We start from the raw sequence: 26,242 nt of genomic DNA on the forward strand, positions 1-26,242 counted from the left end.
CCAAAAAAAAAAAAAAAGAATAGTAGGAGTCTTTGCGGTGCCCATGTACAGGGCAGGCACTCTGTAAGTACTAGTTTCCTTCCCTTTGTCAGCCAGACAGGCTAGGTGCTCGCAGCAGTATTCGTATGACTCAGCTGTTAGGTTGTTGGCCAAGCAGCAGTGTGAGGCACACCACAGAGCAAATAGTGTGCCCCTTCTACTCTTTTTTTTTTTTTTAATGGATTTTTTTTCTTGGAACCATATCTACCTGATGGTTACTGTTTCTTAGAATTAAGACTTGTGTGCAACTGGCATGAAATAGCGCTCAGTTATTGAATTGATCTGGTAGACTCTGTGTGCAACAAATTTAAAAAACTTTGAAGTTGGCCAGCCGTGGTGACACACACTGTAATCCCAGGACTTGGGGGACTGAGACAAGAGGATTGCATGTTCTCGGCCAGCCTCTGCAACTTAGTGAGACCCTGTTTCAAAATAAACAATAACAAATAGGGCTGGAAGTGTAGCTCAGAGGTAGAATGTTCTGAGTTCAATCCCAGTACTGCAAAAACAAAACAGTTGAAGTTCCTCTCATAAACCTGAAAATAGTTGTATTTATATCTACTTTATAAATTACTTAAGGAGCGGGTGTGGTGGCACATACCTGTAGTCCCCATACTTGAGAGGAAAAGGGCTGTGAGTGTAGCTTAGGTAGAATGCCTTGAGTTTATTCCCCCATACCACAAAAAAGAACTGGATAAATTGATAAATAACTTAAGACCTGGACATGCTTTTCTTTCTTAGTTATACCATCAGCTGTTTGTTTCCATGACTCTTCACCCCCCACCAGCCTCGTCCCCGCCCCCGTCGTCCTGTGGACTGTCACTGTGGTAAATGTGCCGACCCATGCTGCAAGGTGGCCAGCCTTTACGAAGCTCCTGAGAGTTCCATGGCATATTGCACCACTAGAGTCTAAATGTTCTGCGGTCAGAGACTTTGCATTCTGCCACATCGATGTGTCCTATAGAATAATGGCTATTTGCTTATTTGTCAAATTTATAATGAGGGCCAGGCACCATACTAAGCTCTCAGGATGTCTTGGTGAACTGGACAGATGTGGCTGTTGGTGACATAGAATCTACATCCCAACAGAAAATATTTGTGGATTCGTGTAAGCCAATAAAATAATGGCCCACTCTGAGCCATTTAAGCAGTATAAAGCATTTTGTATGTAAGGACTTTAATCATTTTAAGTTGTGTTTATTGTGACAGATGCATGCCATGAGAAGGAAATGATGGTATCTGATTTTCTGCCCCTCTTTGTTTTCTTTGTAGATAAAAGGCTCCAAGTTCCTTGCAGCTCTCTTCAGAAGAAAATCAACTGTGTGCTGCTCTTGCCATAATACCAAACCCTTTTTCTCATGCTTTGGTGCTGCGACACTGGGAAAATTGCAAACAGGTTCCAGTAGTATCTTTTCTTCAGTAATTCTCTGTGGATGGAAACAGATTTGAGTAGTCAAGGTAGTCTTAATAACTACCTTGCTTTCAAGTTCTCTCTCTATAGTCTGAACTCCTTAATAAACTGGGCCACTTACCAATGAGCCACCCAGCCAGTTCTTGTCAGGAGCTGGCTGAAAACTGTGCTGTGCATGTAGCAGGGATGGCACAAGAAGACAGCCGTCGTGGTCAAGTGCCATCTACTTTCTATCATGGTGCCAACCAAGAACTTGACCTGTCCACCAAAGTGTACAAAAGGGAATCGGGAAGTCCTTATTCCGTGTTAGTGGACACCAAGATGAGCAAACCGCATCTCCACGAGACAGAGGAGCAGCCGTATTTCAGGGAGACAAGAGCAGTGTCTGATGGGCACGCTGTCAAAGAAGACCAGGGGAATTCCGATGACACGGAGGAGGAGGAGGAGGAGGTCTCTTACAAAAGGGAGCAGATCATAGTGGAGGTAAACCTTAATAATCAAACATTAAATGTATCTAAAGGGGAAAAGGGTGTCTCTTCTCAGTCCAAAGAGACTCCTGTTCTTAAGACGAGCAGTGAGGAGGAAGAGGAAGAGAGTGAGGAAGAGGCCACAGATGACAGCACTGACTATGGGGAGAACGAAAGGCAGAAGAAAAAGGAGAAGGTAGTGGAGAAAGTCAGCGTTGCACAAAGGCGCACACGGAGAGCTGCCTCTGCTGCCGCAGCCACCACTGCCCCTGCTCCCAGAACCACTCGGGGGCGGAGGAAGAGTGTGGAGCCACCCAAGCGTAAGAAGCGGGCCGCAAAGGAGCCCAAAGCACCAGCCCAGAAAGCTAAGAGCGAAGAGAAAGAGACGCTGACCTGTGAGAAGTGCCCCAGGGTGTTTAATACTCGCTGGTACCTGGAGAAGCACATGAACGTTACTCACAGGCGCATGCAGATCTGTGATAAATGTGGCAAGAAGTTTGTCCTGGAAAGTGAGCTGTCCCTTCACCAGCAAACAGACTGTGAAAAAAACATTCAGGTAGGTCTCATCACCAAGAGGGCAAACTTTCCAGGATAGAACCTGGCTGTTCATTTCTGCCCAAGACAATAAATACAATAGAGGCTGAAGGGACAGATTTCACCAATTTATCATTTTAGAAGCTCCTGCTTGGGTCTTTTCAAAACCAAGGCTTAACATTGTATTTCAGAAGCATTACATTTAACTGACACTGGACTAGAGGGAACCCAGGTACACTGGAAGGGGAATCTGTTATAGATGATTGACCAGGACGTAAAGTCAACACCGACTTTGCACTGAGATTCTACTGTTGTAGGACATGTGATATAATTCATTCTGGCATCTTCCCTATTGAAGTGGGAGACACTGAGTAAAGGTCAGGAGTAGAGAAAGGTCCTTTTCTGTTTAAAAGGATGCCAGATTCTAGTGCAGCTGATGGGGACAAAAAAACAGAATGACTCAGACCGGTGGAAATGGAAGATCTCCAGGAGTGAGTTTGCTTTACCAGTGGAGAGATGACAACACTAAATTTGTCAAGAGGCTGAGCCCATGGGAATATGCAAACTTTAAACAGAGGCTGAGCTGCTTGAAAATGTTGCCCACCTGGCAGTAGGGTTACATAATGCTCCTGTACGGTATTGCTAAGGTAACAAAACATGATATTCAAACCAGGCTGTGTCTTGAAGGAATTTCATTGTGATAGGTTGAGAGGTGTATTCATTATATTATGTTGTGTGGATTGCAGCTATTTTGGTTTGTACATATGTTTGCATATTAATGGATGTTCATGAAAGGTAAATCCACTAATGTCTCCATAAACTATGTAAATAGAAATATTTTGTACCATATTTAAGCTAACTTCTCAAAAGATAAATTGTTTTATTTCTTGGAGTGCTCCTAAAAGTAGTGGTAACTTTTAATTTTTGCTTTTCTTCTATTGCTTTTAACCAGTTGAATTCATTATCTTACTTTAAGGAGATTTTTTAAAAATATAAACTATATTTGCTAAAAATCCACTGGTTTTGGTTTATCAACTGTGACTTGGTCTTGACACATGGGATAAGTAAGAGAAGACTTGAGTCTTGGCACCGGTGCTCTGTACTTTCCAGCAGCAGTCCCTGCCCCTGCCCCCACTTGGCACAGGCAGCACAGCCTTCAGGCCAAGGGGAGGGTGATGCTGCACCCTAGGGGTCAGACTTGGCTTCTGTAACCACTCACTCCTGAAGAGGTGTTCCTCATCTTCACTTCTAGGTTTTATTTATCTGTGTTTGGTTTATAACTTAACTTTGCTTTAAGTTACCAGAAAGGAAACATTTTAAAAATCTTCTTTTTGTGACTTTTCTCTCTATCCTTCATCATGATAAGTTTCGACTTCTGCTTGGGTTTTGTAGATTCTGCTCCATGAAATATCTTCACATTCTGAAAGAATACTGCGCTTTGTTCTTATAATACTCCTGATGACAAGTAAAAATCAGAACCTTGCCCTACAAAATGGCTTATAGAAGATGGATCTGTAAGCCCAGTACTTGGGAGGCTGAGGACAGGAGGATTGCAGGTTCAAGGCCAGCCTTGGCAACTTAGCAAAATCCTGTTTCAAATTAAACACAATAAAATGGGAATGAAGATGTAGCTCAAAAGTAGAACACTAAGCCGGGCGTGTTGGCGCATGCTTGAATTCCCAGCATTCAGGAGGCTGAGACCGGAGGATCAAGGTTTGTGGACAGCCTCAGCTACTTACTGAGGCCCCTTGCAACTCAGTGAGACCTTGTTTCAAAATAAAAAATAGGGCAGAGGGTGTAGCTCGGAGGTCGAATGTCCTGTGTTCCATCCCCAGACTCGCAAAAAAAAAAAAAAAAAAAAGAAAGAAAGAAAGAAAGAAAGAAAGAAAGAAGAAAAGTAGAACCCTCCTGGGTTCAGTCCCCAGTAATACTTAACACACACACACACACACACACACACACGAGATGGCTTATAGGAATAGTTTGTCCTTTTCTAGAGCAGTATCCAACCAGGGGCTTATCTTTGAACTCTAATCAGGTTACTTATTTCTTGCAGTGACAGTGATATTCAGAGATCTTTATTTACCAAGAATACTAATTTGTTCCCTTAAATACCCCAGCATCTTAGCAGTCACTAAGAACTTCTTGGTATTATTTTACTCTAGTCAGAAGTATTTTATTTTGATATGCTATATTCTAGACGGTTAATGATCCATAACATAAAGGACTGGTGTGGCATGTTTTCCACAGATGTGTGTAAGAGAGATCCAGAGCGGAGCTATAGGGAAAAGAGAGAATGTTGCTAGCAGTTATTACACTCCTGCCAAAGGGAAATGTTTACTACAGTAAATTAAATTTGGGAAAATATAATAAAATATCAATTATTATGTTAATGAGAGCGCCACTTGCTCGCTCTTTCTTTCTTTCTTTCCTTTTTTGCATTATTGGGAATGGAACCCAGGGGTATTCTACCTCCAAGCTACACCCCCAGACCTATTTTAATTTGGGGGGGGTACTTGGGGTAGAACCCAGGGGCTTTCTACCTCTGGGCTATACATACCCAGATCTATTTTATACTTTATTTGGAAACAGGATCTCACTAAGTTGCTGAGAGCCTCACTAAGTAGCTGAGGCTGGCTTCAAACCTGTGTGATCTTCCTGTCTCAGCCTCCCAAGTGTGGGGATTACAAGCGTGTGACACAATGCCTGGCTCCCCAGACCTATTTTTTATTCTTTATTTTGTCTTTTTTTGTGTGGTACTGGGGACACCCTCAGACTTATTTTTTATTCTTTATTTTGAAGCAGGGTCTCACTGAGTTGTAAAGAGCCTCACAAAGGCTGGTTGCGAACCACGATCCTCCTGTCTCAACCTTCTGAATTCTGGGATTACAAGCTTGTGCCACCACGCCCAGCTCTTCAAATGCATTTTCTAAGGTATCAAAACATTTTATGCTCCCACAGACCTATGACCATTACTATACATAAAAATATCTTATTTTCATTTGTGCTAACTTAAAATTAGTGTGTGAGTCAAGTTTGGTAGCACATGCCTATAATCCCAGTATTTGGGAGGCTGAGGCAGGAGGATCACAGGTTCAAAGCCAGTCTCAGCAATTTAGCTCTCAGCAAACTAGTAAGTCCCTGTTTCCAAATAATAAAATAAAATCAGATTGAGGGCTCCAAATACTTGGAGGTAGAATACCTCTGGGTTTAATCTCCAGTGCCATAAGTGAATGGATGAATAATGAATGAATGAATGAAAAGCTTGTGTTCTCTGGTAAACACCTATTAACTGCATGGTGACCCATGTTTAGTAGGCAGCCACACTTGGTCATCTGTGTACTAATAAGCCTGAAGGTTCTTTTTTAGGTATAATACTAACTTGGTAATAGCAGTTACTTCTTTGATATTGTTGGAAGTTTCCACTACCTCTTTTTTGCTATACCTCCAGCCTTAGTTTTTATTATTTATTTTGAAAGGGTCTCACTGAGGTACAAAGAGCCTCACTAAGTAGCTGAGGCTGTCCATGAACCACGATCCTCCTGTCTCAGCCTCCTGAATGCTAGGATTACATGTGTGTACCACCATGCCCGGCCCTCCACTACCTCTTGCCTTAGTTTTTACCATTGTTTTCATACTCTCAAAGGGTCCCTAAAAGATGCATCTTGGAAAACAGAACATACAGATGTTGATGTTGGACAGGACTCCTTCGAGGAATAGCAGTTGTCTATTTTCTGGCCTTGTGCTGTGAATCTAAAGTATGTCCGTTTCATCTGCCAGGAGGCCTGTAATGGTGTTCTGCAAACCCCAATAAATAAAGAATATTTCTGTTTGTCCTGCTCAGTGTGTTTCCTGTAACAAATCGTTCAAGAAACTCTGGTCCCTTCATGAACATATCAAGATTGTCCACGGATATGCAGAAAAGAAATTCTCCTGTGAAATTTGTGAGAAGAAGTTTTATACCATGGCTCACGTGAGGAAACACATGGTTGGTAAGTTTTGTTTTCTGCTTCTTTCTCTCACACGTATAATTTCTCCTTGTTCTTTGGCGCACTTTATGCTCTGGACTGGGCAGGATATGTGGGACTGCTATGCTTTAATCGGTTTTAACTTGTTGAGACTGAATGCAACATGTCCTCAGTAAGCATCACCAAATTGGATAGTGTCATCTTCCACACCCAGATTTCTTTTAAAATTGTTATTTATTTTTCTCTTCAGAACATTGTTAAAGTTTCACATGTCAGAATGTAGAAAATTAAGATGGTGTAATTACTTTACAATAGTACATCTTTCTTTTCAAGGTTGAGCTTTTTTTTTTAAGGTGCTGGGGATGGAACCCAGGGGGATTCTACCTCTGAGCTGCACCTCCAGCCCTATTTTTTATTCATTATTTGGAAACAGGGTCTCACTGAGGTGCAAAGGGCCTCACAGCTAAGGCTGTCTTTGAACTGCGATCCTCCTGTTTCAGCTTCCCAAATGCTGGGATTACAAGGGTGTGCTACCACGCTCAGCTAAGGTTGAGCTTATTTATTTATTTATTTATTTATTTGTTTATTTATTTATTATTTTGTGGTGGTGGTGGTACTGGGAGTGGAACCCAGAGGCTTCCTATCTCCAGGCTATACTCTCAGACCTATTTTATTTTTTATTTGGAAACAGGGTTTCCAAACAAGTTGCTAAGAGCCTCACTAAGTAGCTGAGGCTGGCTTCGAACCTGTGTGATCCTCCTATTTCAGCCTCCCAAGCGCTGGTATTACAAGCGTGTGCTACCACGCCCAGCTAAGATTGAGCTTTTTGTGTGTGTGTGTGTGTGTGTGTGTGTGTGTGTGTGTGTGTGTGTTTGGGGATGGAACCCAGGGGCATTTGACCTCCGAGCTACACCCCCTGCCCCATTTTTTATTCTTTATTTTGAAAGCAGGTCTCACTGAGTTGCAGAGGGCCTCACTAAGTAGCTGAGGCTGTCCGCGAACTGCGATCCTCCAGTCTCAGCCTCCCAAATGCTGGGATTACAAGCGTGCGCCACCACGCCCAGCTAAGGTTGAGCTTTTTGATGGAATTGTTTTGAGTGTAAGTGTGTTCTGTGTTGCAGCACACACGAAAGACATGCCATTTACATGTGAAACCTGTGGAAAGTCGTTCAAACGCAGTATGTCACTCAAGGTGCACTCCTTGCAGCACTCTGGAGAGAAGCCCTTCAGGTGCGAGGTAAGGAGCCGGCTGTGGGCGGTGCGCCAGGCCGCAGGCTGCAGGCCTCAGGCTGCAGGCCACAGAAGCCCAGGTACACTGGGCTGGCAGGGCTCTCACTGCCGCACGTGAACCATCCTGTTTAATAATGACTAATGCTCTTGAGTCAACTTGGGAACAACACATTCTGGCTTATCTTTTTCTTTCTCAGAGATTCATAAAAGTTGAATCTTCTTCAACTTTTGTTGAAGTGACAGTCATATGATAAAATTCCCTTTTATTCATAACTCGTCTGCAGAAACAGCAAAACCAAAGAGCTGACACAAGCAGGTGCTGTTTGGAATATGAAAAACATACTTAGTGTCTGAAACTGTGTTGGGGTGGGTCAGGTAGAGCCGGCGTGCTCGGCGTTCAGAACGCTTCACTGTGTCCATGCAGAACTGCGACGAGCGCTTCCAGTACAAGTACCAGCTGCGCTCCCACATGAGCATCCACATCGGCCACAAGCAGTTCATGTGCCAGTGGTGCGGCAAGGACTTCAACATGAAGCAGTACTTCGACGAGCACATGAAGACACACACTGGTAAGGCTGTCTCGGGGGGTAAAGATGGGCCTCAAGTCCTCGGTGACAATCGTCTGTGTGCGTGTGCGTGTGTGACAGTCATCTGTGTGTGTGTGTGTGTGTGACAGTCATCTGTGTGTGCATGTGACAGTCATCTGTGCGTGTGTGTGACAGTCATCTGTGCGTGTGTGTGTGTGTGTGTGTGTGTGTGTGTGTGTGTGTGACAGTCATCTCCAAGTCTATCTTGGAGGTAGAATGCCCCAGGGTGGTTCCATCCCCAGTACTACAAAATAAATAAATATAGCCAGGCGTGGTGGTGCACGCTTGTAATCCCCACGCTTGGGAGGCTGAGACAGGAGGATCGCACGGGTTCGAAGCCAGCCTCAGCTACTCAGTGAGGCTCTCAGCAACTTAGTGAGACCCTGTTTCCAAATAAAATATATAAAAGGTCTGGGAGTATAGCCCAGAGGTAGAAAGCCTCTGGATTCCACCCCCAGTACCACCAAAAAACACACACACACAAAAAAAAAATAAAATAAATAAATAGTATATGCTTACTTTTGGAGATGTTAAAATATGATGGGAGCCAGATGTGGTGGTGCATGCTTGATATCCCCGCACTTGGGAGGCGGAGGGAGACAGGAGGATCACGCAGGTTCAGAGCCAGCGAGACCCTGTTTCCAAATAAAAATATATATATATAAAATAGGTCTGGGAGTGTAGCCTGGAGGTAGAAGGGCTTCCAGGAACCCCAGTACCACCAATATATATATATATATATATATATATATATATATATATATATATATATATATATATATATATGATGAGAGATGCATATCTTCAAATTTCCAAAAATTTTCTTTCTCTCTCTCTCTTTTTTTTTTTTTTTTTTCGGTGTGTGTATGTTACTGCAGATTGAACCTATGAGCAATGTACCTCCAAGCTATACTCCCAAACTACTTTTTTTTAAAAAAAAAAAATAGGGCTTTGCCAAGGCTTCCTCAAACCTGTGATCTTTCTATCTTAGCCTCCCAAGTCCTGAGATTTCAAGTGTGCCACCAAGCCCAGCTCCAAATATTTATTTATAAAAATGGAAAGCCTGTTAAACAGGGCTTCTGTAGTAAGCAAGATTGAGATAGCCCCTAGGTCCACAGAGCTCGTCATCAGGCTGGGAGAGGCACGTAAAACATATGTCCATCCGTGGGACTAAAAACAGTCAGCTGGGGTGTGATGGTTGAAGGTCAAGAGGCTCGGTCACATGTGACACTGGAAGGCACTGAGCAAGGACCAGATCACACACAACACTTCAACCACGGGAAAATGATTGAGCGTCATTTTCAGAATGGTAGAAGAGCGGGTTTTGCTTTTTTACTTTTTTTTATGGTACTTGGGTGGAACCCAGGGGCTTTTCTACCTCCGGGCTACACTCCCAGACCTATTTTATACTTTATTTGTAAACAGGGTCTCACTAAGTTTCTGAGAGCCTCACTAAGTAGCTGAGGCTGGCTTTGAACCTGTGCGATCCTCCTGTCTCAGCCTCCCAAGTGCGGGGATTAGAAGCGAGTGCCACCACGCCCGGCTGAAGAGCAGGTTTTAGGTGGTGTGTGGCACACTCTGTGAGAGTGCACTGTGCCCACAATGTGCAGCATGCACTGGAGAGTGGGGAGCAGGAACAGGTCCTAGCACCAGTCAGGGACACTGTGGAGCCCCAGTGAACCACAGCAGTAGCATAGGCAGAGTCTAACGAACTTGGTGATTGATCGTGTATTGGTAGTGTGGGCGCAAAGAGTAAAAGATTAGTCCCTATTTTGGGGCTTTACATTATTTTCTAGGTAGGGAAATTTAGAGGGAGGAGGAGGTTTGCTTGGTAGAATAATAAATTTGATTTTGCATTTATTAGTTTTTGTGTGTGTGTGTATGTGGTACTAGGGATTGAACCCAGGGATTCTACCTCCAACCTATACCCCCAACGCAATTTTTTATTCTTTATTTTTAAACAGGGTCTCACTAAGTTGTGGAGGCCTTACTAAGTAGCTGAGGCTGGCTGCAAACCTGCAACCCTTCTGTTTCAGCCTCCCAAGTCCTTGGATTACAAGTATGCGCCACCACACTCAGCTTTGCATTTATTAGTTTTGAGATACCTAGTAGACATTCAAATGAAGATATCCAGTAAATAGTTTGAAAAGTGAGTTTAAAGCTCAGGAAAAGCCAGGCATGGTAGCACACACTGTAATCCCAGTACTTGGGAGGCTGAGACAGAAGAATCACAGGTTCAAGACCAGTCTCTGCAATGTAGCAAGACTCTCAGCAATCTGTCAACACCCTGTTTCCAAAAATAAAAGGAGGGTGGGTGTGGTGGCAGATGCTTGTAATCCCAGCACCTGGGAGGCTGACAGGAGGATCGCAGGTTCACAGCTAGCTCAGCTACTTAATTGAGGCCCTCTGCAACTTAATGAGACCCTATTTCTTTTTCTTTCTTTCTTTCTTTCTTTCTTTTTTTTTTTTTTTTTTTTTTTTTTTTTTTTTTTTTTTTTTTGGTGGTACTGAGGTTCCTGGAAGCCCTTCTACCTCCAGGCTACACTCCCAGACCTATTTTATATTTTTATTTGGAGACAGGGTCTCTTAAGCCAGCACGGCTGGCTTCAAACCTGCGCGATCCTCCTGTCTCCACCTCCCAAGCGCGGGGATTACAAGCGTGTACCACCACACCCAGCAATGAGACCCTATTTCAAAATAAAAATAAAATAGGGCTTGGGATATAGCTCAGAGGTAGAATGTCCCTGAGCTCAATCCTCAGTACCACATAAAATAAATAAATAAAAGAGCTGGAGGTCGGCCGGGCATGGTGGCGCACGCTTGTAATCCCCGGGCTTGGGAGGCGGAGACAAGAGGATCGCGCAGGTTCCAAGCCAGCTATGCTGGCTTAAAAGACCCTGTTTCCAAATAAAAGTATTTAAAAAAAAAATAGGTCTGGGAGTGTAGCCCGGAGGTAGAAGGGCTTCCAGGAACCCCAGTACCACAAAAAAAAAAAAAAAAAAAAAAAAAAGAGCTGGAGGTATAGCTTGGAGGTAGTATACCTCTAGGTTCAGTCCCCAGTAACACACCCACTCACACACACTCAATAAAAGCTGGGTGTGGTGAAACACCTGTAATCCCAGTATTTAGCCTGAGACGGGAGGATTGCAGGTTTTACCCCAGCGTCAGCAATATATGTAGTTAGACCTTTGTTTCAAAACAGCAAAAGGGCTAAGGGTATAGCTTGAATTTAGAACACCCCTGGATTTAATCCCTAGCACCACCAAAGAAAACAAAAAACAACAGAGAAGCTAGGAGTGGTGGCTCACACCTGTAATCCCAGTGCTTGGGAGGCTGAGACAGTAGGCTCACGGTTCAAGCCCAGCCTTAGCAATTTATTGAGATCTTGGCAAACTAGCAGGACCCTGTTTTGAAATACAGAAATGAAGCCGGGTGTGGAGTATTACAAGTCCACTTGTAATCCCAGTACTTTGGAGGCTGACAGGAGGATTACAAGTTCAAGGCCAGACTCAGCAATTTAGCAAGACCCCATTATCTTTTTTCTCCCCCCCCCCCCGCAGTACTGAGGATTGACCCCAGGGACATTCTACCACTGAGATTACTCCAGTCCCCCTGCCCTATTTTTTATTATTTATTTTTGAAACAGGGTCTCACTAAATTGCAGAGGGCCTCACTAAGTAGCTGAGGCTGTCCACAAACCACGATCCTCCTGTCTCAGCCTCCCAATAGCTGGGATTACAGGGGTGTACCACCATGCCCAGCAGTAAGACCCTATTTCCAAATAAAAAATAAAATAGAGTGGGGTGTGTACCTCAGAGGAAGAATGCCCCTGGGTTTCATCTCCAGTACCACAAAAAGGGGAGTGCTGCGATATATCCTAGAGGTAGAAAGGCCTTGGGTTCAATTTCCATTGCAGAGAGAGATAGAACATGTGTGTGAGAGAAGCTACGTACACTGTGAACAGCTACCTATACCATTGTGAACAAGCTGATAATACCATCGAACACCATCCCAGCTCCTCTTCTTCTTTCTCCTCTTTCTGCTCTTCCTCCTTTAACCAAACCAAGATGGTAGGTTGTATATAAGTTGTTCTTGTGTCTGTTCTGATTGTTAAGTCCCACTTGAGTTAGGGCGACTCTAATGGTGAGGGGGGGGGAGAGGGAGAGAGAGAGAGAGAGAGTTTTACTGGGTTCTTAACCCAAGGACATCAGAGCTACACGTATCCTCAGCTTTATTTTATTTTATTTATTCTTTTTTTTTTTTTTTTTGCTGTACTGGGGATAAAACCGAAGGCCATTCTACCTCCAAGCTACACCCCCAACCCTTGTTTTCATTCTTTATTTTGAAACCGGGTCTCCCTGAGTTGCGGAGGGCCTCACTAAGTAGCTGAGGCTGTTTGGGAGCCACAGTCCTCCCATCTCAGCCTCCCAAATGCTGGGATTACAAGCGTGCGCCACCACGCCCGGCTTATTTTATTTTATTTTTTATATTGAAACAGGATCTCACTAGGTTGCAGAGGCCTGTGCTCCTGTCTTGGCCTCCCAGGTATTGGAATTCCCAGCATGTGCCACCAAGCCAGGCTTGACTCTAGAATATAGAATGCCACCAAGAGTGGGGCGTGGTGGTACACAATTGTAATCCTAGTACTTGGGACGCCAAGACAAGAGAATCAAAGGTTCAAGGCCAGCCTGACCAACCTCTGAGGCTCTCTCCAACTTAGACCCTGTTTCAAAATAAAAAATAAAATAGGACTGAGGGGGCTGGGTGTGGTGGCACACGCTTGTAATCCCAGTAATTGGGAGGCTTTGACAGGGAATCACCAGGGTTGGAAGCCAGCTTCAGCAAGTTAGGCTTTCAGCAATTTAGTGAAACCGTTTCCAAATATAAAATAGGTCTGGGAGTGCAGCCGGAGGTAGAAGGCTCCTAGGTTCCATCCCTAGTAACACACACACACACACACACACACACACAAAAAAAAAAAAAAAAAAAAAAAACAATAGGACTGGGGGGCATAGCTCAGGTAGAATTCCCTTAGGTTCAATCCCCAGTGCCACAAAAATAAAGAAAAATGGCCCCGCGGGCGGGTAGCGGTGCTCTTTCCGACGGGAGGGACGGAGCTCACGCACATGGCTGCTGCCTAGTCCGCTGATCGATTCGTGTCGTCTCAGGAGAGAAACCCTTCATCTGTGAAATCTGTGGCAAGAGCTTCACCAGCCGGCCCAACATGAAGAGGCACCGCAGAACCCACACCGGCGAGAAGCCCTACCCCTGCGACGTGTGCGGCCAGCGATTCCGCTTCTCCAACATGCTCAAGGCGCACAAGGAGAAGTGCTTTCGGGTGACCAGCCCCGTGACCGTGCCGCCCGCTGCCCAGGTGCCCCCCGCCGCCTCCCCGGCCGCCCCCGCGCCCTCGGCGAGCGCGCCCCCCGCGCCCGCGGTCAGCGTGAGCCCGGTGAGCGCGCTGCCCCCGCGGCCCATCCCGCACCCCTTCTCGCACCTGCACATCCACCCGCACCCGCACCACCCGCACCACCTGCCCATCCCGCCCGTCCCGCACCTGCCGCCGCCGCCCGCGCTCTTCAAGAGCGAGCCTTTGAACCACAGAGGCCAGAGCGAGGACACCTTTCTGCGGCACCTGGCGGAGAAGAACGGAGCGGCGCAGCACCACTGACCGCCGCCGCCCCGGGTGGAGGGCGAGGCGAGGCCGGCCTGTCCAGACCCCAGGGAGGGCCCCCAGGGAGGCCGGCCCAGCCTGCTCACCGGCAGTTCTGATGACTTTGATAGATTTCCAATACTCAGACTTGTGGGATTTTATAATTTCATATCGGCTGATGAGGTATGCTTGCTTTCTCTCCTGGACTTCTCCTCAGCGAGGGGCAGGCCTGGTGTCCTTTGTACTAATCGGGAAGGCTGTGAGATTAATCCGGAGCATTAAGTGGATCACTGTGTATCGTAATGAATCCTCAGCTTTTGGTGCTGGCCGCAGAGGTGAGCCGGCCGCGTTCCACAGTATCTCAAGCATTATAGAGAAAGATGGGGATTTTCTTCTTTGTGTAGCTCTCCTAACGCACTCTTTATTTTACTACAGAAATTATTTTAGAGTTTTTGTATAGACTTCTTTAGTAGTCTGTTTCTAAAATGAAATGTATTTCAATAAGCGGTGTAATTTTTTCAGTGTAGCTAAAACCTATGTTGTAAAATAGAAAAAATTTTTTATAATCATCAAAATGTGATTCTTAAAAGATGCATATAACTTCTATAATTCAAAGTTATTCTTACATCCGTACAACTCAAAGGTGCTTCAGAGACTAGATATATCTGAGAGGGATGCCAGACGAGGTTCCTGAAAAACTGAGGTTTTGCTTTCTGAAGGTGTCATCAGGTCTTTGTAGTTCTTAAGTCTCTGCTTAGCGCTCAGATGGCCATCAGCCTCACTGACACACTCCTGTCTGGTGTGTTCCTCTGGGCTCCCTGTGTGCATTAAGTGGACAAGTTACAGAGGAAGGGCAGACCCTAAACTCACCTGGTGCAGAATCTGAGCGAGGCTCCTCTCCGTCGGGAGAAGGAGTGATGGCGACCGTCCCCTGTACTCACTTAGGTCTGTGTCTTGCTTCCCCTGGGGACTGTGTTCACAGTTAGCTGTTCAGGGAAGACAAATCAGAGTCTCTGGTTTTGAGGTTGCTTTATTTTTCTAGAATTGTTATGAGAAGCTAAAATAATAAACTGAGGTCATAAACAGGGCGTTGCTGATGGTGGCTGAGACATTTGGATGAGAAGATAAATTGCTTATAAATTTTTAAAATCTGTTATATGTAAAATGTGGACATGTCCATGACTTTGAGCTAGCTTTTACACAGTTTAAATTGTAGTGAGGGAGAACTCCTATGGTTTGCTGCCCTGTCATCTGCAAATAACTATTTGACACCAGCATCCTTAGGTGAGGAAGAGAAGAGCACCTCTTGCTCATTCAAGTTCGGGGGACTTCCAAAGAGCATTGTCAGCCAGGAGCCCGTTACAGGAAAGGCCGGACAAAAGGGCTAACAAATGGATTACACTTAACTGACCAAATTTATACAGGTTCGCTATAGCTACAGATTTTGTATTTCTGCATCTCAGAACTGAGTTCTAAGAGTAGGTCAGTCACTTCCCCTCGGCCCCTTCATTTTCTTAATCTCAAAATTCCTTCATTTCTCTGTCCCGGGCTCTTAGATGATTGCCTGGACCAGAACCTTGGATTTTATTTATTTTCTATTTTTAATACTAAACATGCAGATATGTGTCAAGCACTTTTCTGGCTGATTAGCTCTGTAGCAGGGACAAATAGAACTCTCAGTTGAGGTTAGATCCCTATTTTTACATATTGCGCCCTTAGCTTCTGGGTTCAATGTTTCCGAGTTTTTCCCTTCTGATTTTGCCTTTGTCTTCTGTAATGCATAGGAAATTTTTGCAGTGAAGCAGAAAAGTGTCTTAAGACACACTTTTCTTCCTGTTTTGGGGTGTAAATTTTAAAGAATGGTATTTTTTAGTATTTGTATACATTCTTCAAGCCCCCAGGTAGCCAAGCTGATAAGGAAGTGAATTCCTTGGTTTTGACTGTTATAACTCTAGTGACTGTCTCCCCATTCCCTTTATGATCCCTTTTGCATTCCATGACAAGTTTGTAAATTGACACTTTTATACAGACATAGCATTATTTCATGAGGTCAAGCCTGTACTTTAAAAATAATTTTTAAAAGATGTAAATTATAGCTTAGTTAATTGGTTATACTTTATTTTGTTCTAAGTAAATTTATAATATTTGGGCAACAATTCTGAATTCTAGACTTGAGACCATTGAATCAATCATTTTATGAGGTATACTTTATCATTATACACTGGAAATTTCAGGTAGTCAGTTTTGGTTTATCATTCAGATAACTATAGCCATAAGAAAATACCTTCTACATAGGAAAATAGTAGTAAGCAAATAACCACCACCATCCTTAACAGAAGCGAAGATTAACAATGAAAGGGTTTGAAAAAAGAATTCTCATTGTCACAGAGTATTGTGAAATAATCTAGAAATTTACAAAGTTGGGTTTTTTTCCTGCATAAGTATGCCTTCCCTGACTTGGGATTTGTGGTCTGCTCAAAACATGACACTTCATCAGTGTGTCGTTTATATATGATAGCGAAATGCATTAAGAATAGTCATAACAGCTTCTGAACATAAGAACTGTAGGATTAAGCCTTAAACATATATGTGCATCAGGTTTAACATGCTGAAGACTCAAACTCAGGGTTGAAAATTTTGGTTGGGGCCCTCTGCTAAGATAAAGGTTGCTTTGTGCGGTGGGTTCTCTCCCACATGTGCTGCCGAACCCCACGGATTCTTCACAGCCTCTTACCTACTTGTTTATTATCTGCTTATGAAATAAGAATTCTGGAGGAGTTTGAGTTCTCGGCCCTTCTCTGTAGTATGTCTTTTAGACACAGTAAAGGCCACATGTTAGCATTGTATGGATGGGTATACATTGAGGCTGTTTCTGGGTCCTTCCTTTTAAACCACCTCTAAAGGCTTGTATCATTGCAGGATTACTTACTGGACTTTTTTGAGTTGGCTTTGCTGTTTTGGTGATTTGTTTCTTTGTTTTGCATTTTCTATTGTTGTCTCATAAATGTATCATTCAACTATAAACTCTTCAGCCTTAACAAAAGGCTGCTGCTCTCTCAAACTGAGTCAAGTAGGCTTAGAGTGAGAGGTAGGTTCTTAAATTTTAACGAAGATGACAAACAGTTTAAAAACATGTGGCTTCATTTCTAAGTACATTTATTATCTGGTTCTTTTAGCAAAGAGGAAGGTCTCTTTATAAAACTTTCTTGTAGTTCAAAGAAACCTTTACAGGTCACTTTCTTAGACTTTATAGTCTAGCATTTACATTAATTATTCTAAATCAGTGACTGAGTGTGTACATTTCCGTAGTTGTACCATCTTTTAAAAAACATTTCATTTATTGGAAGTACCTTTTTATTGTGGTTAGAACTCTCCCTGTTATCTGATTGTCCCTAGCATACTTAACTGAAGGCAAATGCTCTGAAGAGATACTTGTAAACTTTGAATTTATAGTTCTTGAAATTTTTTTCAGTTTTTATTTTTGTTAGATGGATACATGTTTAGTTTCATTTTGATTTCACTAAAAGTTTTAAATTTTGAGAATATAAAGCATTGCAGACATATATAAAGTAACTAAAACCTAAAGTTAGGCAAACCCTTTTCTTTGAGCTACTGTATGGCAAAGACAGTTTTTCTTACATTGCTGACCCACATGATGAATATTTTGATGTTCCAGTCTATATGGGAAGTTGGAGTTTTTTGGTTGGTTGGTTGGTTGGATACTGGGGATTGAGCACAGGGGTCTTCTATCTCCAAGCTAAACCCCAGCCATTTTATTTTTATTTTTATTTTTTTGAAACAGGATCTCACTTAAGTTGCTGAGAGCCTTGCTAAGTTGCTGAGGCTAGCCTTGAACCTGACACCCTCCTGTCTCAGCCTTCTAAGTAGCTACATTTAAATATCTTATTAGCTAATGACCGTTTTTTAATCAACTCACTTGGAATTCTTCATACTCTAAAGGTGAGCAAGTAAATATTGGGTTTAAATTTTTCTTTATCTAAATTAAGATTTGGAAATTTTCCAAAAGACTAGTTTTTTTTCAGGAATGAAAGGTCATAAGCCATTGGCGATAGTGGCATTTTATGCAATAACAACTCCCTGTCTACCTTGCTTTTGTCGTCTGTAGCATTCCTAAGAAATGATGACTTTCCCGCCCTGGACACTACCTCGATAAAGCGAACCAGGTCCTCTCTACACTTTCTATGGAAGCCATGAAAACTGCCATCGGTATAATACCACTTTCATAATCCTATGCTTTTGTACATGCTAGACTTTTTTATATCCTCTTTGTCTTAAAGGGTAGGTTTTACAAGACTCAAAGGAAAAATCAAACTCCTTACTTGTCCCAACTTTGAAGCTTTAGGTTCAGTAAATTTGTTTAAATAACCAGACAGTGTACCATTTATCAAATTCTGTATTTTAGTCAAAACTACTTTGCAGAATTGCATATTCAGAAAACAGGCTTCTCTTTCTTGGTTCCTAAGTAGAAGCTGTGTCATTGTAAGGAATCTCTTTTAAAGTGGGTTGCTTTCTACCTTGTTAATTCTGTGTATTACAGGATGATATGTGTATTGTCACAATGTTTCTGGAGTTTTTATTTCTTTATGACCGGATAAAGTGAGCATACACCTCTCTGTCTAATCATCTGTTTTCTCTGCAGCTTCAGTCTCTCTCGCTCTGTTCTTGAGTGCCTTCAAAAAACCAGCATCCTAGAACATCCTAGATCCTACCTAGTCTAAATCCTACCTCTGATTAGTTCATTCTCCATACATATTGGAATTCATCCTCACACCAACGATTTAACCTTGGGTGAAATTTTTAAACATGTTTCTGTTTAGTGTTGTTTTTAAATCACATGTTTACCTTTTATTTATATCCTATTTCTTCAGTACCACATCTCTAGTGTTGAAATATTTTATCCTTCTTGCTTGTCAAAAGCTAGATGTTCCTGTACAGGCCATTGAGTGTCTCTCTTGAGCAGCCTTTTCTCTTCTTAAGTCTTCCTAAACGCCTGCCCTTTCTCACGAAGGGGCCTGAGTGCTGCTGTTGCAAATGCCCTCTCCCTTTCATAAACCTCTTGCAAGGCTGTGCCCCATAATTTTATCTTATGAATTTAAAAATTGCTATCAGGGTGTAGCAAAAGTCCTGTATTGATTTCGATCTGCCTCTCTCTCAGCCATTCCCCTATTCCTCAAAAACTTGTGTTAACTTTCTTTTGTCATTCTCATCTAACTCATTTTAAAGTATGATTGAGACATAATATATGAAGGATACAGTAAGAAGGAGATGGGAGTGTGTTCTGAATGTGATGTGGGTATCTCATTGACAAAACTTATTTTAACAACTGGCTAATCTTTCACAGCCAAAACTAAAGTTGTGCTGTATATACGGGTTGATTGCTCCCTGGGTTCCCCAAAAGTGAAGACAAATGAACTCTTTAAAACAAGGAAATTGAATTTCTTTTTTCTTTTTTTTCTTTTTTTCTTTTTTCTTTTTTGTAGGTGAACGAAAGCTATTGAGTATTTTGGCCTTAGTCAAAACTCTTTGCTTCCTGACTTAAGCTCTTAAGCTTCTTTCCTTAAAATTATTGCACTCTGGTTTTTAAGACAAATAACCACATGAGGTGGGAGTCTAAAAAGGCAGCTGTTAATAAATTCTTGGTCCCTTTTGTCTGGCGACATACAGTGTGTTATCGGTGGGACAGCACAAAATTGTGAAAATTTATTTTCAATGTTACATTGATTATGTTCAATAATGAATAAATTCAAGACATTTGAAGGTTTCACTGGCTATTTAAAATGGAAAGAAAGACTATTTTACAAAATGCAAGAGGGAGATTTCTATGTTACCAAAATCAGTAACAAGGGTTTCTCATTGTTTTAAATATTTTTCACTTTAGTTTGCCTGGCTCTTGCCTCTTGTTGGCCCAGAATTTTTCCTCCTGAGTACAACTGGCTGCTTGAAGTATCCCCTTTAAAATGTGTTGCTTTTCTCCAGAGTCCAACACAGTAAAATAGTAGAGAATCCTGCTTGCCTTTCATTTGGAGGCACCGCATCCTTTGAGACAGACTGCTGGCTTGTTTTATGTCTTCTATAGGAAACATTTCTATAGGAAACATTTGGAAGGGCGTTCTTGCCCCTGAGCGGTGTCACCACAGCTCCCAACTCCGGCTTACTTCCATATTATTCTAGCTGCTCTGGGTAAGATCAGGGGCTTACAAGTTACTTGAAATGATTTTATAGGACATATAGGAAGTGGAGATGGGGCAAGAAAGGACAGCGGCTGGCTTGTGCTTAACTTCAGAGGGAAATCTGATACTTGCTCCAGCTAGTTTTGATCAAGGAAAGAGCCTGCCTGTCTCTACTAGATGCACCCAGAATCCAGTTGTTTCCGATTATTTGGCTTCTGTGAGTGAGCGCGGCTTCCTCCCTGCCTGTCATTTACAGGTAAAGAGGAGCCCTGTCACCGCAGGACGGAGATTCCAGCTCACATTCTGCATAGGACTCGAGACCATTTGGCTGTGCTTGAAAGTTGGTGAAAAGTGTCTTATTCTCAAACTCTGAGCCCTCCAAGGGGTCAGATTTCCATGCTTGAGTCTTCACCTCTTGAGGCTGAAAAAAAGACACTTGTGGCATAATTTCGGAGTTTATTTCTTGAGTTGTGTCTCCAAGGGTATATATGTGGCCTCAGAAAACTGGATGAGTTCTCAATCTTCCATAAGTTTGGATGTACATTTTCCTTTCTTGAGGTGGGCTGAAACTTGACTCCATCGGCAGTACTGGCTCTGTCCACAAGGGAGCAGTAAAGTATCTTCTTTTTTTAAGCCTTTCTTTTAAAGACTGGTTTTTAAGACTCTTCTGGAATACTTTCCTGGCCCAGTGCTTATTTATATTTCTTAGTTATTTAAGGCATTTTCCTAATTACTGAGTCCAGTAGTTGCTCAGCTTTCATGCAAGCAAAGATTGATGCGCATGGGTCTGGGGTTTGGGGTCCTCCGAGGTCGGCAGCTTAACTAACTAGCGTTTGTTAATAGTGGTGATGGAGACCGAAAGCCACGAGGGTACATTGCGTGCTAAACGAAGGGCTGGATGCGACCCTCCTGCTTGCCTTTTTAAATCCCACCCACAGCAGGGCACCATCACATCTCTGAGGGGCCAAGGGCACGGAGAGGGGGGCTGCAGTGGGTGTGAGGAGCAGCTCCAACCAGGCAGCTGAGCCCTCCGGGTGGGTAGGGGCCCCTGCAGCAGGCCCTCCTCCAGGTGAGAGTGGGGCAGGCTCCCTCTGCCAGGGGCTTGTCTTAGGGCTCCTAACCTTCAGCAGCTCTCTGACCTGGAGGAGTGTGTGTGTGTGTGTGTGTGTGTGTGTGTGTGTGTGTGTGCATGCGCGTGTGCGCGTGCTGATTGTCACAACTTGTTCACAATGAACAGGTTGGTCATCAACTAAAAGGAAACACCAGGCTAGGAATATTTACCCGTAGAGCGAGAACCTGGAAGGGCCTGCACAACTGATTTTCCCCTGGCCCCTTCCGCCAGCCAAGTCTGGACTAGACTCGCAGAGTGGTGTCTGCTCATCTCCAACGCTTGACAGAAACAGGACTGAAGCCGTGACTGGTTTAGGCAGCAGGCGGCCAGGTGCATCTTATTTGCTTTTATTTTTATTTTTTATTTTCCCCAACAGTACAGAAATCACTTGCACTTTTTCTCATTTCTTAAAATCCAGTTTGCTTGCCAGGAATTGTTTAGCATTAGGTTTACAAAGCTTGTTGTTGAATGTTGATATTTGTCCAAAGGAGTTTGACAAAACAGAAGCTGCTTGGTCCCTGCTCTGCCTGCTGGGTCATAAGGATGAAGGCCGCGAGGCTGGGGGCTTATGTCAAGTCCAGCATGGGGCAGTGTCTCTCCTACCTCTCTGCGGAGGTGCAATTGAAGGTCACGCTGACTCAGTGTCAGGAAGGCATCTGCCCTGCTGCAAGTTGAGAGGAGTCGTTCAGTGCGGGAGGCGACAGGTAGGATAAGATGGGAAAGCCAGGGAGAGGAGTGTGCTGGGGACAGAGTGGACCGGCTCCGGAGGCCCCTGCCCGGCTTCCCTCGGGCATCTGTTTTCCAACATCCTGTCAGACCCCTCCCTGTACTGATTTCCCCCTTGTGTTAACCATACCAATATTATTTTTTTAGTAATTGAAATGCACTTTTTTAATTTCAACTCAATCATGATTTTAAGTATAAAAATTTATAGATTGTTAAAACTACTTTTTTGTGTATTTTTAACCACTCGATGTAGCATTGTATATTTTATTCTTGTGAGACTCTGGTACAAGGTGTGCCACTTAATGGTTTTTCTGAGATGCTGGGCCTTTGGATGTGTACGGTAACCAACTTAATGCTAATGTTCAAAGTAAAAAAAAAAAAAAAAAAAAGTAGCCATATCCCTGTGCGTCTTTCTTTTCTTCCTTGTTCTCAGTTAACATTTTGAGGTCTCTCACTTAGTGAATTGTCCTTTTTATGTAAAATGAACAGTCCTGCAAACCTCACTAGTATTGGTTATTACTGCTAGTGATAGTAAAAGATTACGTCAACCCAGAGACCTTGCCTGAATTTTTTTTTTTTTTTTTTTTGTGGTACTGGGGTTCCTGGAAGCCCTTCTACCTCCGGGATACACTCCCACGGGCTACACTTCCAGACCTATTTTTTAACTTTTTTATGTGGAAACAGGGTCTCTTAAGCCAGCGAGGTTGGCTCCGAACCAGCGCGATCCTCCTGTCTCCGCCTCCCAAGCGCGGGGATTACAAGCGTGTGCCACCATGCCTGGCTGAATTTATTTTTTTTTAATACTGGGACATTCTACCCCCCAAGCCCTATTTTATTTTATTTATTTGACTTTGTTGGTGGTACTCGGGCCGAGCTATACTCGCAACCCTATTTTTTACTCTTTATTTTGAAACAGGCTCTCTCTGAGTTTCAGAGGGCCTCGTCCAGTAGCTGAGGCCGTCCTAACTGCCATCCTCCTGTCTCTGCCTGCGAAATGCCACCACCCACGGCAGCATTGACCAAAATTTAGACTGACTGAGATCTCCCTTTGCAGTGCTGCCTGGCTCGGTGTTGATTTCAGTAGCGCTCCTCTGTCCAGCGGAGCAGCGCTCTGAAAACCTCCTTGGCAAGAGTTTAGGAGAAAAGATCAGGATTGGGTTCTGAACAGTTGGGAGAAAAAGGAACACAGACGCAAACAGTTTACAAAGCTCAGTCAGTGAGAGTCGTCGCGCGTTTGTAATCCCAGAATTGGAGGCTGAGACAGAAAGATTGCAGGTTTGTGGCTAGCTTCAGCAACTTAGTGAGACCTTGTTTCAAAGTAAAGAGTAAAAATTAGGGCTGGTGAGCTACATGGTGGCACATACTTGTAATCCCAGCATTTGAGGGACTGAGACAAAAAAGATTGCAGTTCAAGGACAGCCTCAGCTACTTAGGCCTTCTGCAACTTAGACCTTGTTTCAAAATAAAGAATAGCTGGGCGTGGTGGCGCATCTTGTAATCCCAGCATTTGGGAGGCTGAGACAGGAGGGTCGCAGTTTGCGAACAGCCTCAGCTACTTAGTGAGGCCCTTTGCAACTCAGTGAGACCCTGTTTCAAAATAAAAGAATAAAAAAGTAGGGCAGGGGGTGTGACTCAGAGGTAGAATGCTCCTGGGTCTATCCCCAGTGCTGTGAAAGAAAGAAGGAAGAAAGGAAGGAAGGAAGGAAAAAAGTAGGGCTGGGGGTGCAGCTCAGAAGTAGAATGCCCCTGGGTTCCATCCCTAGTACTTCAAGCAAAAAAAATAAATAAATAAATGTTTAGTCAATAAAAAGTATGATTGGGCCATGCATGGTGGCCCACACTTGTAATCCCAGCATTTGAGAGGCTGAGACAGGAGTATCGTGATTTACAGCCAGCCTCAGCTACTTAGTGAGGCCCTTTGCAACTCAGTGAGACCCTGTCTCAAAATAAATAATTAAAAATAGGGCTGGGGGTGTAGCTTGGAGGTAGAATACCCCCCAGTACTGCAAAAGAAGACGAGGAAGAGGAAGAGGAAAAGGAGCAGTGATGATTGTAAAATATGGCACTAGAGATGAAGCTTCTCTTCCCACCCGTATGTACCCCATCCATTCATCCATCCATCCATCCATCCCACGGGTTTACTGGGCGCCTAGTACATGCTGGGCACGAGGTCCTATTCTCAAGGAGCAACCCTGACAGTAAACAAATAATTGTCTGAGCCAGCGTCAGGCAGTGTGGGCCTGGTAACGTGGAGCAGAGCCTCAGAGACGTCCCAGCTCAAGATCCACCCTTGTTTTGTTCCTTCTGAGGATCCCTATGAGGGAGTTGAGCGTAAAGGAAGGAAATCTTATTGTTCGAGTTTCCCTTTGTTTGAAACCTCTCAGAATTGAACAAAACTGGCCAAGACATAGAACTGCCATTGTATCTCTGACTGGAGACATGTTGCCCTGTTGCTTCCTCATGAACAAAGTAGATACTCACCCCTACTCCCGGGTGTCCTAAATCACTGGCTTTCAAACTTTGACCCTGACTTTCATAAGAAATACATTTTACCAGCCAGGCGTGGTGGCGCACACTTATAATCCCAGAACTTGGGAGGCTGAGACAGGAGGATTGCGTTTGCAGACAGCCTCAGCTACTTAGTGAGGCCCTTTGCAACTCAGTGAGACCAGGTTTTAAAATAAAGAATAAAAAAATAGGGCCAGGTGTGGTGACGCATGCTTGTAATCCCCGTGCTTGGGAGGCGGACACAGGAGGATTGCTCCGGTTCGAAGCAGCAAGACCCTGTTTCCAAATAAAAATATAAAATAGGTCTGGGAATGTATGTAGCCCAGAGGTGAAAGGGTTTCCAGGAACCCCAGTACCACCAAAAAAAAACAAAATAGGGCAGGGGGTGTAGCTCGGAGGTTGTAATGCCCCTGGGTTCCATGCCCAGACCCACAAAAAATAAATAAGTAAATAAATACATAAATAAAATAAAGAGTAGCCGGGCGTGGTGGCCCATACTTGTAATCCCAGCATTCGGGAGGCTGAGACTGGAGGATCATGGTTCGCGGACAGCCTCAGCTACTTAGTGAGGCCCTCTGCAACTCAGTGAGACCCAGTTTCAAAATAAAGAATAAAAAAATAGGGCAGGGGGGTGTAGCTCGAAGGTAGAATGCCCTTGGGTTCCACCCCCAGACCCACAAAAATTTTAAAAAAATAAAATAAATAAAAATAAAATGAGTAATAATAATAATAATAATAATAATAATAATAATAATAATAAGGCTGGGAGTGTAGCTCAGAGGTAGAATGCCCCTGGGTTCTATCCCCACTACCGCCAAAAAAAAAAAAAACATTTTACCAATACTCTGCTCTCCAATATACATAGATAGGACTTTTTTGTGTGTGTGTTTATGTGTGTGTAGTGCTGCGGATTGAGCCCATGGTCATTTGACCTCTGAGATACACCCCCTGCCTTTTTATTTTTTTGAAACAAGGTCCCACTAGGTTGCTAGGAGTTTCACTAAGTTGCTAAGGCTGTCCTCCAACCTGTGAACCTCCTGTCTCAGCCTCCCAAGTACTGTGATAACAGATACGCACCACCATGCCTGACCCCAGCCTTTTTTTTTTTTCTCCCTGAAACAGGTTATCTCTCTATTGCCCAGGCTGGCCTTGAACTTACCGTCCCATCTTCCTGCCTCAGTCTCTTGAGTAGCCAGAATTTACTTTGTGTGTGTGTGTATGTGTGTGGTACTGGGAATGGAACCCAAGGGCATTCTACCTCAGAGCTACACCACCAACTCTATTTTTTTTTTTTTTTTTTTTTGGTGGTGGTGGTACTGAAAATGGAACCCTTTTACCTCCGGGCTACACTCCCAGACCTGTTCTTATATTTTTTTTATTTGGAAACAGGGTCTCTTAAGTCAGCGAGGCTGGCTTTGGACCTGCGCAATCCTCCTGTCTCTGCCTCCCAAGTGCAGGGATTACAAGTGTGCGCCACCATGCCCAGCTTTTAATTCTTTATTTTGAAACAGAGTCTCACTGAGTTGCAATGGGCCTCTTTAAATAGCTGAGGCTGTCTGTGAACAGTGATCCTCTGTGAACCATAATCCTCCTGTTTAGCCTCCCAAATGCTGGGATTACAAGCATGTGACACCAAGCCCAGCTCCAGAATTTACTTTTTTCTTGTAGTACTAGGAATTCTACCTTTAAGGCATTCTGATTCTTAGCTACAACCTCAGCCTGATTTTCTTTCTTTCTTTCTCTTTCTTTCTTTCTCTTTCTTTCTCTTTCTTTCTTTCTTTCTTTCTTTTCTTTCTTTCTTTCCTTTCTTTCTTTTC

The 26,242-nt window shown here is 43.5% G+C and overlaps 1 protein-coding gene across 1 annotated transcript; it reads left to right on the forward strand.

The window, feature by feature from the left end:
- Positions 1–1,573: 1,573 nt before the first annotated feature.
- On the forward strand, positions 1,574–13,907 carry ZNF652 (zinc finger protein 652; the record flags this gene model as incomplete). The annotated part of the gene is made up of 5 exons (XM_080713769.1): positions 1,574–2,473; positions 6,296–6,443; positions 7,541–7,656; positions 8,074–8,218; positions 13,405–13,907. 5 exons carry the CDS (start codon positions 1,574–1,576, stop codon positions 13,905–13,907), a joined length of 1,812 nt encoding a protein of 603 aa, XP_080569895.1.
- Positions 13,908–26,242: the final 12,335 nt, after the last annotated feature.

Source organism: Muscardinus avellanarius (genome assembly GCF_963383645.1).
Source record: "Muscardinus avellanarius genome assembly, chromosome: 16".
Taxonomy (NCBI): Eukaryota; Metazoa; Chordata; class Mammalia; order Rodentia; family Gliridae; genus Muscardinus; species Muscardinus avellanarius.